Source organism: Podarcis pityusensis (genome assembly GCF_964106645.2).
Source record: "Podarcis pityusensis genome assembly, chromosome: 7".
NCBI lineage: Eukaryota > Metazoa > Chordata > Lepidosauria > Squamata > Lacertidae > Podarcis > Podarcis pityusensis.
The window spans coordinates 23,805,849-23,822,864 of NC_138031.1; the positions used below are offsets into that span (position 1 = coordinate 23,805,849).

A 17,016-nucleotide genomic window follows, 5' to 3' on the forward strand; every position below is an offset into this window, starting at 1 on the left:
GTGACAGGCTAGATTTCCCAAAGCTTTTGCCAAACCTTCAGAAGTTCACACATGCCCTGCACAGTTAGCTCTCTGCTCACCGAAGAGACAGAAACTCAGTATCACAGCCCCTGCCCATTCTGACATGGCTCAACTCAGATGTAAGATTTTGATCCTCCAAACCCGTGCTCCCCCACCCCGAAGTACCGGCACCTTTTTTTCCTAGAAGAAAAGCACTGGTTAAAAGTATGGCACTTGCTGTAACAACCATGGTGAGTAATGGCACCTTTTTTTCTAGAAGAAAAGTACTGTTCCACTCCACTGAATTGCATCCAGGGAGTTGCGAGTGGATTTCTGCTAATGCAATGGGGCTTCTGCCCCAAACCAATGAAACCTTCTCCACCACAGAAAATGATATTTTGGAGGGTCAGTGCGCCCTCTGAAATGGCATGAAATGGGCATGAGGGGCTGTAGTGGAAGCAGAGAGTTGGCAGAATTTAGGGGACCACTTTGTGAGAGTGGAAGTGCCATTTAGTCATGCATGGCAGCTTTGAATTATCCCAATGGTTTGGAAAATCAGGAACTAGCTGTGGGCCCACAAGGTCCCTTTGCTTTTCTTCCCATATACTGAGGATCAGTTAGTTGCTTCCTGTCTGCAGTAAACCATACTTGGACGTTACACCAAACCAGCAAATTATGGCTTGTCAGAATGCAAACCACCATTAAACAATAGCTTGCACTGCTGATGCAAACAGCAGGTGTGAACCACTGCTTGCCAATTTGGTTATAATGGCAAAGTATGGTTTCTGCTAAAAAGGAAGTAACAACTGAATCTGACTGTGCGAAGGAGGAAGGTGCACATGAGTCTGATGCTTGCAAATGTATTTTATTCATTTCTAGAAGTGTTTATGTTCTGCCAACTCATGTAAAATATACTGAAACTTGGTTTGGCATTATATGTGAACTGGTTCTTTGGAGTCTCCTTCTTTAGAGGTCTTTAAGCAGAGGCTTGACAACCATATGTCAGTAGTGCTCTGATGGTGTTTCCTGCTTGGCAGGGGGTTGGACTCGATGGCCCTTGTGGTCTCTTCCAGCTCTATGATTCTATGATTCTATGGTTCTATGTGTTTATGATGTTGTATGCTATCACTTTGCCTATTAATTTCATTTACTTTCAATCAAGTTTCTGGTTCTGCAAAAAGGGCAGGTAACAGTGTGCCCTATCTTCCGTCTCCCTTCACCCTACTAGCCTATTGGTAACCCCCATTTTCAGAAATCCTGAATAAGGGTATCCAGATTAACATTTTCATTTAACGTTTAGCTGTTGGCCTTACCTGTTGCCAAGCTTGGACGGTTTTATGCAGGGAGTGAATAGCATGTTGCCCGAAGCTTATAAATATGGGATCCACCATCACATTTCCATCCAGTATCTTTTCCGCTAAATTGCCAGAAATAGCAATCTGTCCAAGGACACCAAAGGGCTTCACAACAGCCTGCATTGTTACATTTCGGTATTCCAACAGTTTGCAGTCAATCCTAGTAGAAAACTGGATCTCCTTGAAGATGGCCCCATCACTCCATTGCCTTAGATAGATGTGTGGTTCTTTGAAAGAAATGATCAAATATTCTAGTTCGGATGGCACATTTTTATCAGAGATAAATGGATGAAGGAACTTTGGTGGCACTGTGAAATAAAGGGGGGAAATCAATAGTACAATGTTGCAAATGCAGACTGGGAATGAGTGTGTTCAGTAGATCAATATATGCAGAACACTTTACAAGGGAAAAATCTATGTATTTGTTCAGCTCAGTTAAGTAGCCACTATTATATAGAAATCCCATCTTATTTGAAACCAGAATAAGCACACAGGGGATGAAAATGAAACCTTAAATTTAAATACTGACAAATAATAAAGAATAAAAATTTTGTTATTCAAAGACTCAGTGCTGTCAGGAACTTTATATTATTTACTTTCTTCTAAATCGCTCCGACCATAATGCAGTAAAGATGGATATGACACTATTACCAACTGGATCCTTTAGATGGAAGATGAATGACAATTTGTTTAGAGATCAGGAAATTACCAAGAAGGCCCAAAAAGTTTTGAAGGACTATTTTGAGATAAATATGAATACTATGGTGGAAAAAAGAATAATCTGGGACGCAAGTAAAGCTGTAATGAGGGGATTCTTGATACAACAGAATGCAGTAAAGAAAAGAACACAAAATGAGAAAAAAGATAAGATCTTGGATAAAATAAAAGAATTAGAGAAGAAATTAAGAGTGAATCCGAAGTCACAGCCAACTCTGAGAGAAATTAAACTTTATCAAACACAATATTCTAAATTGATAAATCAGGAAATTGAATGGAAGGTTAAATTAATGAAACAAAAAACGTTTGAGTCGGCGAATAAATGTGGAAAACTGCTAGCTTGGCAGCTGAAGAGAAGACAAAGATTAAATACTGTTACAAACTTAGAGGTTGATGGAAAAAACATCCAGAATCCAGTGGACATCAGAAAGTGTTTCCAGAGATATTTCAAAAAATTATACACCCAAGGGCCGCAAGATGATGTTGAGATTAAACAATTTTTGGCAAAAAACGGACTATCTAAATTGTCACAAGAAAATAGGACAATCCTGAATTCTAAAATAACACGACAGGAGATCGAACAAGCCATCCAGAACATGCAACTTGGCAAATCTCCAGGACCAGATGGGCTGACCTCCAAGTACTATAAGACATTAAAAGACTATTTGATACAACCTTTGATGGAGGTCAGCAATGAAATTATGGAGGGGAGGAGGGCACCGGAGTCGTGGAAGGAAGCGTTCATCACATTAATACCAAAGTCGGAAGCTGAAAAGACACAACTTAAGAACTACCGTCCCATCTCTCTTTTAAATGTGGATTACAAAATATTTGCAGACATTTTGGCAAATAGATTTAAAAAAGTTTTAAATGAAGTAATTCATAAGGACCAGGCCGGCTTTCTCCCAGGAAGACATCTGTTTGCCAATACAAGGAACATTATTGACATTTTGGAACTTTTGCAAACAGACATAAATACAAAAGCAGTTTTAATTTTTATAGACGCGGAGAAGGCCTTTGACAATATCTCCTGGAAATTTATGATGGGAAATTTAAAAGAGATGGGAGTGGGACGGGGTTTTGAGAATGGGATTGAGGCGATATATTCAGAACAGAAAGCTAAACTGATAGTCAATAATGTGGTTACAGAAGAGTTTAAAATTGAAAAAGGGACACGACAAGGCTGCCCTATTTCCCCTTTGTTATTTATTTCGGTTCTGGAAGTGCTATTGAACATGATTAGAGGGGATCGGTTGGTGGAAGGAATTCAGGTCGGTCAGAAACAATATAAATTAAAAGCTTTTGCAGATGACCTGGTTTTGACCTTGCAGAAGCCAGAGCCCAGTACGAAAAGAGTATTACAACTGATTAATGACTTTGGTCGGGTGGCTGGATTTAAATTAAATAAACAGAAAACTAAGGTTTTGGGGAAAAATTTGACTGATACAGAGTCAGAACGGTTTCAGAAAGAGACGGAACTTAATGTGGTTAAAAAAGTAAAATACCTAGGGGTAAACATAACAGCAAAAAATCTAAGTCTATTTAAGGACAATTATGAAAAATGCTGGATAGAAATTAAGAGAGACTTAGATAGTTGGTCAAAACTGAAACTTTCTTTGTTAGGCCGAATTGCTGCTATCAAGATGAATGTATTGCCAAGGATGTTGTTTTTATTTCAAACACTTCAGGTCTTGGACAAAACGGAGTGCTTTCAGAAGTGGCAGAGAGACATTTCTAAGTTTGTCTGGCAGGGCAAAAAGCCCAGAATTAAGTTTAAGATATTAACCGATGCAAAACAAAGAGGGGGCTTTGCCCTGCCAGACTTAAAGTTGTATTATGAAGCCGCAGCGTTCTGCTGGCTAAAAGACTGGCTACTTCTTGAAGACACTGATGTGTTAGATTTGGAAGGGTTTAACAATGCCTTTGGATGGCATGCATACTTATGGTATGACAAGGTTAAAGCAAACAAGGCCTTTAAGAACCATATTGTCAGAAAATCATTGTTTAATGTCTGGACAAAATATAAAGACTTGCTGGAAAATAAAACACCAAGGTGGCTTTCACCTTTGGAAGCCAAGGCCCGAAAAAGACCCAATATGGAGGCTAAATGGCCAAAATATTGGGAAATACTAGAAAAGGATGGAGACAATTGGAAATTGCAGAGTTTGGAGAAAATGAAAGACAAAGTGCGAGATTGGTTACATTACGCTCAGATTAAAGAAGTTTTTAAAAATGATAAGAAACTAGGGTTCCAGGTGGAGAAATCGAAATTAGAAACAGAATTGTTAGAACCAAAGATTAAGGTACTTTCAAGGATGTATAACTTGCTGTTGAAATGGAATACACAAGACGAAACGGTTAAATCGGCTATGATAAGGTGGGCACAGGACATTGGGCATAATATCATGTTTGAGGACTGGGAGAGGTTGTGGAGTAATGGATTGAAATTTACTGCATGTAACGCTCTGAAAGAAAATGTAATGAAAATGATTTATAGATGGTATATGACCCCAGTCAAACTTGCCAAAATTTACCACCTGTCTGATAATAAGTGTTGGAAATGTAAAGAGTGTGAGGGAACGTTCTTCCACCTCTGGTGGACTTGCCCTAAAGTGAAGGCGTTCTGGGAAATGATTTATAATGAACTGAAAAAGGTATTTAAATATACCTTCACTAAGAAACCAGAGGCTTTCCTTTTGGGTATTGTCGGCCAAGGGGTGGCAAAGAAGGACCAGACATTTTTTATGTATGCAACAACAGCAGCAAGGATACTTCTCGCAAAACATTGGAAAACTCAAGATCTACCCACACTGGAAGAATGGCAGACACAACTGATAGACTACATGGAACTGGCTGAAATGACCGGCAGAATCCGTGACCTGGGAGAAGAGAGGATTGAGGAGGACTGGAAGAAATTTAAGAACTATTTACAAAAGTACTGTAATTTGAGTGAATGCTAAACAAGATGCTAGATCAAAATAACTGAGCACCACTAAATCTAGAAGTTTTTAAGAAAATAAGTAAGATTGTGAAATTTAGCTCCTTTTGAAAATTATAAGATTATGAAATATAGAAGGGATATAAGAATTTTAAATAAGATGATAAATTGCTGATAAAACGTTACAACGATGAAAGTGGGAGCGGGAGATGTGAGGAAGTCCAAAGAAAATGTGAAAATATGTTAAGATCAATGTTATATTGCTTATTATGTTTATTTTTATTGTAAAACCTAATAAATTGCTTTAAAAAAAAAAATACTTTCTTCTAAATCAAAACAGTTAAGTATGTACATGTACATTTACCTATCTGACTGGATTGGGTCTGAGCTGAGCCATATTTATTTTTTCAAAAGCTTGTGGTTTCTGCTCTGTATGTGCATATTTAAGAATAGGCTTGAAACATGGTCTAAAGGCACATTATAGAATTCTTGCGGGAGCTAACCAAATCTGAGTTGGGCCACTGCTTGAATGGGAAACAGCCTGGGAATCCCACATACAACTCCTTTGAGTTCCACAATGGAAAAAGGTGGGATATAAATGTAATACAATGAAGTCTTTTTTGTGTTGGGCAAAATTTAGTACACTAAGGCCCCACACTAAGTAGAAACACTAGTTTCCCCTAACTACCATTGCAATTACGATGACAACAATAACAGAATCAGCAGAAATAATTCCCCTACACAACAAATTGAGCTAATCAAGAATTAGCCCAATAGTAATAGAAATATGTACTACAGATCAGAGCCAACAAAAGATGTTGGAAAGTAAAAACTGGAGACCAAATTAGGACTGAGAGATTAATGCAGATAAACTCATATGATTATCTGTTTCGATACAGCGCTGATGTGCACTTTGGAGAAAAAATGCAATTATTAACAGTAATGGCCTCAACATCTGGTGAACACATAAGGGACACAGAAAAGTAAAACTGGTTAAAATATCTACAATTAGCAAAGTAGAAAGGAAACAGAACTATCCTAGGTAAATGAAATCATACAGTATTTTAAAAATGTAGATGCTATTTTAAGTAAATGGATGTCACCAATCCAGAACAATGGGATTTTAACTTGCAGAAAGCCAACATCCTAGAAATTATGTGTCCTATAGCAAGTCTGAAGTAACCACAGCTTTGTATATTTAATTGTCCCACTATGAATAAACAAGCAGAGAATACAGTGATAATAGCTGCCTAAGGAAAGTTCGTTCTGAAAAAGGAAAATTTATATACTGACAGGAACTATATTTGGTTCAAGCAGCTTCTGCCTTTTTATTATTTACCATTTGAAAAGTCAAAAATATGGAAGTGCGTGCACAGCTGATAAGGCATACATTACTATCTTCAAGACTGTACATATTAACATTAGCAAAACTTGTTTTTCCAATATTGAGTTGTTAGGTTGTGTTTTTCTTTTTAAAAGGCTCAACAACTTCACTAAGAAAGTCTATTTTTGAAGTGTGCTTAGTTATTTGCTCATCTTTCCTGGAAAGCATTATTTGATATCAGACCATCTAACCAAATTTCTTGGAATAAATTTGACATTAACACAGCAGCACATAGTTACTGAACAAAAACAGATGGGACTCCCCTTCCCCTTCTTTTTAGAGTAACAAATGAGCTTCCATTGCTTGGAGTTTGCTTCATAATTTCTTTGATAAAGGTGGATGTAAAAACTTCCAGCATCAGTGCAAGTATGCTGGCAAGTGGCTGAATTTGTTCTATCAGATGGCCCAAAATAAAGTGAAGGGGGCACTTGTGACCATTAGCCAGGACTTCGAAAAGGCAGCAGCACCTTCTGCAGATACTGGATCCCAAAACACTCTTTCCTACGCATTCTTGCTTCCGATAAATGGTTGCAAGTTATCTGAGCATATGGTTCCAGGAACCAAGAAACTGCAAATATAAAGCAGGTGGGGTGATGATGAGGAAATGTAAAAACAACAGTTACAGTTTTCTTCTTGTGAGTGTACTATACGTACCTGTGCCCAACTGATCCAGATGGTGGCAAAGGTGAAGTTCCAAATGAGCAAACTGAATTGAAACGCCAAGGGCAGGAACAAACCAAGGAGTGAAACAGGAGTCCACCCTGGTACAGGCTGCTAGTGCAGTAGGAGTTACAAGCTGATCACAAGCACTTTGAGAGCCCGATTCGCTTTCGGAGCTGTGGCAAAAGCAAAACAAAACAAAACAAAACAAAACATGCAAGAGTATTATTTCAATATATCCTGGTGCTTATCATGGGATTGACCATTTGCAATGCTGTGTCTGGGGCACAAACACTGAGCAGACCGTGATTATTTTGGACAACCATAGCAACACAACTGGGGCACGCATCATTTCTAGGGAAGAGTTTGCAAAGTTTTCTAAAATGCTAGCATATCTGAACAAGGAAAGTACTCTTGAGGAGAAAAGGGTGAGGGGAACAACCTTTCAGCAATTATTAAACACTTTTTCATAAATGTCTGAACATTTATTTCAACACCACAATACAGGAGTTTTAAAAATGTAACCAGAGCCTATCACTTAAGTACAAACGCACTGAACACTTCTCAAGCAATACTGCTCTCCTTCCTATTTGCACTTAAATTGTCCTCTAAAAATGACTTCCCCAAATGTGGAAAGACCTAGATTTTAAGATAGAAATCTAAAGCTGTAATTTTACCATTAACATACTATCCCATTACATTGCCTCTCAGTAACTATTTGCAGTGCCATGAAATGCTTCCAAAAATTATTCAGCAACCATTTTCAAACATCCACAAATCCCCTCAATGGGGCTTATTTCTAAGTAGTCAGGTATAGGATTCCACTGTAAATGTTATATAGCAGGGGTAGCTAACCTGTGGCTCTCCAGATGTTTTTGGACTACAAATCCTATCAATGCTCATGATTAGCAATGCTGGCTGAGGCTGATGGGAGTTGGAGTTCAACACCATCATCTGTTATATAGGTTAACATCATGGTGTGACATACACACACATATTAATTCATTCTAATTGGTAGCAATCATCCCTGTTCTTTTTGTTTGGAGATTTAAATTTGTGACTTAATAAAAGCAAGGATAAGGTAAAGGTAAATGACTCCTGGACAGTTAAGTCCAGTCAAAGGCGCTCATCTCGCTTCAGGCCAAGAGAGCCAGCATTTGTCCACAGGCAGCTTTCCAGGTCATGTGGCCAGTATGTGTGGTTCTGGCACAATGGGACACTGTGACGTGTGCTAGAGCGCATGAAAATGCTGTTTACCTTCTCGCCACAGCGATAGCTATTTATCTACTTGCACTGGTGTCCTTTCAAACTGCTAGCTTGGCAGAAGCTGGGACAGAGCAACGGAAGCTCACCCCGCCGTACGGATTCGAACCGCTGACCTTCCGATCGGCAAGCCCAAGAGGCTCAGTGTTTTAGACCACAGCGCCTTAGGACTGCCAAGGATGTGCACAACTGGAACACCATTACAGTATACAATAAAGAAGAGCAATGCCATACAAGGGCATTTATGCATAAGGACAGACAGAGGTAGGGTTATTGATACGCTATGTGGCATCTTAGAAACTTTTTGGCTTTTAGTGGCAAAATGAAAAGAAGTCTGGTAAAACCTGGGTCACATTGACACCATAAACTTAAAGCACTCATACTACCCATAAATTTGGGTTTTGTGGGTTCTTTGGAGGATGCCATGACTATGAAAGTCGCATACAAATGCTTTAATGGTGTGAATGCTACCTTAACCAACCCTTTCCTTTCAACTGCAGAGAGTAGGATAGGATGAACTTTCACAGTGCAAAGCCCAGTAGCTCAGCTCCACTTGGAGCTAGTTTACTTTTGACAGTAGAAAGAAAACCCAGAGGAATAGCATTAGCGGTTGACTACCAGCAGGAGTGGCATCTAAACGGTAGACCCAGTATCTAATTATCTTTGTCTTAGGGCATCTGTATTTACCTTTTACTTGTGCTAGGTCAGGGATGGGGAGTCTGTGGCCCTCCAGATGCTGTTACAATTCAACTTTCATTAACATGGCCAATGCTCAGTGAAGACTGAAGTTGCAGTTCAATAACATATGGAGGGCTACAGTATTGGGGGACTTCAAAATATATCAAAGTATACATGGAGAGGCAAGAGGAAATTTTTGACACTTTGCGAAGGCATAAAAGGATACCCGTAACTGGCTTCCTAATTCCTAGGCCTGCAAGTATAATACAGCTAACCTGATAAATTGATACGCTGCATTTCCTCTTTCCAATTTTAAGTTAGCAAAACCACATGCAATCTCTCTTTTCATAGTTCTAAGCAAGTCTAACCTGAAATCCCTCTCCCCAGAGCTACAATGAAATCCCCTCCCCTCCACCTCATGCAGAGGCTACCCTCAGTTTCCTTGCTGCTCCCCTCCCTTACTATTTATCAGCCTGTCTTCTTGCTGGTTAAATCACACTGGCTTTCTTACATTACAAACTGTTTAGGTATAGCTGTTTAGGGTATAGCTGTTTAGGGACTAAAATTATAGTCACACTCCAGAGTCCCTATACTTATCCAGCACCATCTCCTAATGCCTTGAATATACCTTCTGAGTCATATTATTCTTTTGTCGATGGAAGTAAACATTTATGCTTTTATTTTACAATTTAGGGAACAATGAATATTTTCCACATCATAATATTCCACCTAGAAATAAGAAATTATAGCAGGGCTATCACTGTCAAAAAACCCTTTCAGATAACACTTTTTAATGAAATCTCAGGCACAGTGTTAAATCCCAAATGAACAAGAATTGTGACTGCAATTCTAACTGCTTTGATAAGGGCAAGGGGTTGGGGGAGCACTACTGAATTCCACAAGTTTTTTGCTCAATTCTCACAGAGTTCACATTTCTGTGGTACTAAGCTGACCACGAAGGTAATTTTGCGAAGGTCCCACATTCAGAGGAATTAACCTTGTCTGAAACACTTAACTTCTCAGTGATGAAAATGCATTCCTTCACAATTAACATCAAGAAATCATTTCAACCTAGTATGATCAATGGAAACCAGATGTTTAATACTTTTTATTGATTTGTTATCCGTTTTCTTCCCTGAATTATTCACACACACACACACAGACAAAAAAATATGCAAACTCCACTCTCCTAATTCAACTGCTTTGTTATTTTTTGTGTGAGAATGTGTGGATGGATGAACAGATAGATAGATATGTATGTATGTATGTATGTATGTATGTATGTATATTTACTTATATGTAATGATTTATATCCCCCCTTCTACACACCATTCAAGGAGGCTTACACTTAGAAACATTTAGAAAGTACAATTTTTTATAGAAGTAAAAATATGACACACCTACAGAGAGAGAGAGATTCAGCAAATAAAATAAAGACATAGAACAGGAAATTACCTACTAGTAAAACAAGGGTATGCTGCAATTAAAAAGTATTTACCATTTCACAAAACAACAGCATAAGGGAGGATCAATCAAGCCTTGTGGAGCAAAGAATAATATAATTTCAGTGCAACCACTGAAAAGACCTTTGTTGCCATAGTCAGGACACAGAAAAGGATACAGGTAGGCTGGTACAGGAGGTGGCAGTCCCTAATGTATCCTGTGCCCAACACATTTAGGACTTTAAAGGTATTCATGACACCTCAGTGGGAGAGATTAATAAAAAAACACAACTTCTGTGTTTCTGTGTCCATTCTAAGATCCAATGTGGTGTAGTGGTTAAAATGTCAGCCAAGCCTGGGGAGACCTGGGTTTAAATCCTCCTTAGGGCATGTAGGATGAGCCTGTGCTTTCAGACTAACAAGTTGTTTTGGGGATAAAAGCGGGGGGGGGGGGGGAGAACCCTGAAGTCACTGGAAAAAGAACAAGATTATATTATAACGAGCAAGCAAACAAATAAGTACCAGAAACAAAGTAATTAGGTTGGACAGGTATTTATCAGGGGTGTTTTCTGTGTGGCTGCTCTGTTGTGAGGTTCAGTCCCTGTATGGGACAGTTGCATATTCCTGCATTGAAGAGTTTGGATTTGACATCCCGCTTTATCACTACCCAAAGGAGTCTCAAAATGGCTAACATTCTCCTTTCCCTTCCTCCCCCACAACAAACACTCTGTGAGGTGAGTGGGGCTGAGAGACTTCAGAGAAGTGTGACTGGCCCAAGCTGCATGTGGAGGAGCGGAGACGCGAACCCAGTTCACCAGATTACGAGTCTACCGCTCTTAACCACTACACCACACTGGCTCTCATTGCAGGGGTTTGGACTAGATGATCCTAAGGGTTGCTTCCAACTCTACAATTCTATGATTCTATGTCTAAATTGGTATTTTGGAATATCTTTGCCCAGTTATGTGTTTTGACCATGCAGATTTTAGCATTCTTCTAGTCTTGCAAACCGGCATACTGAAGTGTTTGGTGTATTAGTCAACTGTCAGGCTAGCAAGCTTTCTTGCCACAAATAATATACTGTGGGAAGAGTCAATGGCTTTCTTTGCTTTGGTGACCTACTTCTGTGACCTGATACCATAAGTTATGCATTTCCATCAAACAACTGCAGTTTTGATTACCTTTGGTCATCCCCTGCATTCTGGCTGCTGTTCAGGACAATCCTCCAAAGATCTGAGGCGACAAGCTCTTTTTGGTCAACCATAAAGTTGATATTAGGCAGTGGCAGCTCACAAACTTTGCTTTCTGATAGGCTGAATTCTCTGAAAGCAACAAATGACTTCTGGAGCTCATCCCAGTATTCCAAACTGCAGGGAATCTGTAAAGTTAGCAAACAAATCTTAGTTGCTTAACATTTCTTGAGAAATATAAAAACATGCGTTTGTAGCTACACTACTGGTTTATTTTAATGGTAAATAGCCAAGATATTTTGTTTGCTGCCATCTCTTCAGTCATATCCTTAACAGATTTCTTTTAGAAGTTTCATGTTAATATAGCTGGCATTGATATAGGTTTTTATTCAATTCAATGGGGTTAGGATACATCTCCAGTTACTACCAGGCAATTTGTACAAACACCCCAGGATCACACAAAAACACATTATGAACAGATATTAAAGACTCTAAAACACAACTGAATTGTGAATTCCACCATGCATCAAGAATATATTTTCCTAAGACATTGATTAAGTGACTTAAATTTTCTGTATAGTATAAATACAGTTGGAGACAGAAAGTATTATTTCCCAATGTACATATGTTAGTGATCAGAACCTATTACAGTAAGCAGCTAATTATCCACTTGGGCCCTTTTCAGAAAGGGTGTGATCCATCCAAGAAAGGATATTCCACCTCTCTTAAGCCACAGTGGAAACCAACCATCAAAAGTTTGTTAACTGCTGTACAGCCCCCTACTGTATCTAAGCACCAGTTTAGAAATGTCACAGCTACTACCAATGCAGATTATGAAAAGTAGAACATATTGACAACACTAAACTCCAAAACTCCACCAATTTCAAAATTGCTATTAAGCAAGGGAAGTGGCAAAACACAGTCCTGTTAAGCTCTACATATTCAATCCTATGGAAAGGGCAAATATCACCCACCAAATATTTCACCAAGTGATCCAATATTGTTATAGATTTGCAGGGGATTTCCCTCCCCCTAAACACTATAAATTAATAAATTGTAAAATTTTGATTACTTGACTGGAAGACTGGAGGCCAGTGAAAAAGTACAGGCTAAGCTTCCTACCGGGACACAGGTGGCGCTGTGGTCTAAAACACAGAGCCTAGGGCCTGCCGATCAGAAGGTCGGCGGTTCGAATCCCTGTGATGGGGTGAGCTCCTGTTGCTCGGTCCCAGCTCTTGCACACCTAGCAGTTCAAAAGCATGCCAAAAAGCGCAAGTAGATAAATAGGTACCGCTCCAGTGGGAAGGGAAACGCCGTTTCCATGCTCTGGTTCGCCAGAAGCGGCTTAGTGATGCTGGCCACATGACCTGGAAGCTGTCTGCGGACAAATGCTGGCTCCCTTGGCCTATAGAGCGAGATGAGCGCCGCAACCCCAGAGTCGTCTGTGACTGGACCTAACAGTCAGGGGTACCTTTACCTTTAAGCTTCCTACCAAGCCAGGGCATTGCCTGGAACACCACCTTCCTCTCTCAAGCTCATGTGATTGCACACACGAGAAATCAGTCAAATAACAATTGGGCAGACTGTTACTGCACTCAGGCTCTGCTTTTGGGCTTCCCATAAGCGTCTAGTTAGCCACTGTGAAAACCAAAGGGCGATTAGGGGGCACACGCATGACGTCAGGACGTTGGGAGGAGCTGGGTTAGAGCCAAACGCTGCATCTGCACAGCTTCAATGGCTGGTAGCTCATCCTCCTAATGTTGCCACTAGCTGGAGGCTGCTGCTTCGACCCTCATTCCCCTCCACGGCTGTAACATGGTCAGCTCTGTTATTCACCTCTGCACTTTTGGGATAGGGGGCAGCCCCAACTCTGAAAATATAGGGGGGTGCAAAAGGGCTTGGTCTTCTGGACCTGGCGCCCCTGCTGAGAACAGAATGCTGAACTAGACGAGACTTTGGTCTGTTCCAGCAGAGCTCTTCTAATGTCTTTATGGAAGGCTAACTAGAAGAAGGCCTTAAAAAAAAAAAAAAACCCAACCCAAACACACAGCTATTAAAAAAGCAAAGCAAAGATTTATTTTCACATAATCTTTAATTTTAATAAGTGTGAAACATAAAAGCCCTCATATGTTAACAAATATACAAGATACAGTGAAAATGTAATATGCTGTAAAATAAAAACTGCACATTCATCCTTTAGTGATCCCCTTTAGGAATGCTAGTTAGATTCTGGGAGTCGGAAAAATATCAAAATTTGCAGTGTGAAATATTTAAGAGTGATTTATAGCCTGACACCCAAAGGCCTAGCAAGGAGGAAAGTCCCACTGAAATGCATGGGGTTTACAGTGGCTCAGAGCTTTGGAAACTGGATTTGGCAATTTAAACTGATTTAAACTCTACATTTCTAAGCATATCACATTATTTGTCCTTGTGGGTGGATGGGGGCTATTACTAATGGCCCGGCTTGGTAAATATAAAGGAAGATGACTGTTTTGTGCAGTAGCAGCTGCCAAAAATAATAGTTTGAAACTTGGATATCAAGTATATCCCACAAAATGACTCATGGGCAAGGGAAGTGAGGATATTAGTTGCACTAGAAAGTGTCCCATAAGAAAAATAAAATTGTATTCCTTTTGTCTTCAAAATGATTAATACTCTACCTACATTTCAAATAATGCTCACCTCCTGGGATGTTGCTCCTACCATTTCCACAATAAAAGCAAGGAAAGTACCCTGGCATTGTGCCATTAACACACACAAACACACACACACACACACACAGCCAGAACAGAGCAGCTCTCTGAATTTCACACACCTCAGTTCTCCATGTGTTGCATGGGACCCAAGATTATGAATGAAGCTGAACAGAAGTAGTCAAAGGCAGGGCAGGGCAATGACAACAATGACTTGGGCTCCTACTACAAAAGTGGGCCAAGCAGCTGCTACTGAAGCCTACATGCTCTTGCATGAGGGGACAGTGGGTGCTAAAGTCTAAGTAAGTTGGGTGGCCTGAGAGTCCTGACTGTATGTAGCTCCCTGGAATGCTAAACAGGCCACCTTTTGTGTGGATGAGCCCTCAGTGCCTGAGTTTGGCACCAAAACAGCTCTGGTCATCCTGATGGAAGCTAGGACAATAGGAGGTCTGAGACCCTTTTTATTTTGCTGGATCTCTTCACAGCTTTTGATATCATCAGCCATAGTGTATTTCCAGTTGTCACCTGCACTGCAAAGGAAAGCTCTGGCCTCCAGCTGCTGGTCGGCTTCACTTCCCCGTCATGCCTCTTGGACTGACAGCTGAATTTAGGGGGTTGGGGGGGAGTATTATCTGCAAGAAGTCGAACTACAATTTTGTTTTAACCCAAGCTTCTTGCTGAAAAGAGAAAGCTGCTGGTAATAATGATATCACAATGCCCCCCCCCCCCCCGTTTATTGCCAATTCCCTTATACATTTCTCTCTCTCCCCCTTTCGCATACACACACACATGTACATAAATGTAAAGGAAACTATTTGATCTACATTTCATAAGTGTCATTTTGTGTGTCCCCTAGAAGCCAATGTTCTTTTTAAAAAATCCACAGTATTTCCCTCAAGTGAATGTGCCATCTGAACATCACTTGAGTTCAACTAACATACCTCACAGTCAGTGATTAATTTGTAAAATGAGATGTGCCTAGTTCCATGACTGTCTATCTCTTATCTGAAAGCTTTACTCTTTAATCCTTGAATATGCATGTTTGGTTGAGAGAGAGAGAGAGAAGGAGAAAGAGAAAGAGAGAGAGAGAGAGCGCACTCAGCATAATTTATGACACAATGCAAAGCCACTAAATTTCTCCAACAAATTCTGAAACTCAATGAAAAAAACCCATGTAAAACTATATATTGCCATGCATTTCTTTATTCTAGTTATGGAGGTGACATGACCCAATGGAAGACATGATACGTTCCTACAAACTAGACGCCTTGGTGAACTTGGCTTCAGTGGGAGTTGTTCACATATAATTAAGAACAGGACCTCTGCCTTAAATAAACTCTAATGTTAAAAATGTTCTCCTCTAATGTTAAAAATTAAAATAAAACAACAACCACCTCCTGCATTTTGCTTCCAAGTCATGACCGTTACATGCATCAAGCAGCTAGTATATACTCTATACCCATTCCACTACACTTGAGTACATATTATGTTCTATAAAATAAACCATAGACACTCAGTTATATAGTTGAAATGCCAGAGAAGTCATGTTTGCATGGGGGGAAAATATACTTCTCTTTTTACATTATCTCCCCGCCTTTTAGATGACTTTAGAAAGAGGCTTCTATACATTTTCAACTAATAGAAGCCATAAAACCCCCTTTGTAATATTGGAACCAGTTGAGAAACCACAAGTATTCAAATGCAGGAAATCATGATTTTATAACATTTTAATGTGATCTACTCTTGGGAAACAAAGTTAACCAAGCCCTATTTCTGTTCAGGAAATATTCCACTGTACAGTTGTAATACATTGTGGTACGGGGTACAGCTGCACACTTTTCACCTGTAATGCCCCACTGGTATTGTGGCTTTGCTGCATTGCATCAAGATTGCCTTCCTGTCCGGAAAGCCCTCTAAGTACAAACAAGACTCTAAGCTGAGGTTTTATTTTCCCTTGGTATCAGAATATGGTAATTCAAGAGCCCTGAGAAATACTTTTTTAACCTTTATGAAGAAATATGCGGCATTCCTTTATTTTTAGGGAAAGCATGTGGCCAGCTTATCTTATCAGTTCATCAAGCTACTAGGTTTTAGAGCAAATGCAGGTGTGCTGTGGACTGCAATGTGCTACAAAGACTGGATTTATTCTCATTAAAAAGGAAACAAACAAACAGATATTTAAAATATTGGTTTCATGAAAACACAGAGAGAACAATGCATGAAACATGTGTGCATATATATAAATATATATTTATATATATATAATAATATGCTGATAAGACTCAAACCAATTTCATATGAGGAATGCCTCTCCTGTCTTTTGTTGTACAAATACCCTTGGAGGTCACTTAAAAGTTTGACTGCAAAGACAGACAGAAAGGCGATGTACAAGTATTCTCCTCTTAATATGTACTGCTTGGCTTTGCAACTGATGGATGCAGAGCTATGTATCATACAGAGCTATGGAAGCACATCTCATACTGAACTGCTTTCATAGGTATTTCACCTTGAAATGCAGATCCAACATGCTAGTAGGAATTTGCTTGTTTATTTAGCTCTCAACTAACTTTGGGGAAGAGAACATCATGTGCTGTGCAAACAAATAAGAAAGGCACTTTAAGAAAGACAAATTGGTACATAACGGATTGAGGTCAGACAGCAGTAGTGCTTTGTGGACTCTCTGTATGGATATTCTA

At 39.6% G+C, this 17,016-nt stretch overlaps 1 protein-coding gene across 5 annotated transcripts in view; it reads right to left on the reverse strand.

The window, feature by feature from the left end:
• Positions 1 to 17,016, reverse strand: part of VPS13B (vacuolar protein sorting 13 homolog B) — a 350,839-nt gene that overhangs the window by 55,576 nt on the left and 278,247 nt on the right. For all 5 annotated transcript variants that reach the window (XM_081013853.1, XM_081013855.1, XM_081013851.1 and 2 more), the window contains exons 40-42: positions 11,619 to 11,815; positions 7,049 to 7,230; positions 1,314 to 1,663 (exon numbers count right to left, since the gene is read on the reverse strand). In XM_081013853.1, coding sequence (XP_080869979.1) covers positions 1,314 to 1,663; positions 7,049 to 7,230; positions 11,619 to 11,815 — 729 coding nt within the window. The remainder of the gene's footprint in view (positions 1 to 1,313; positions 1,664 to 7,048; positions 7,231 to 11,618; positions 11,816 to 17,016) is intronic.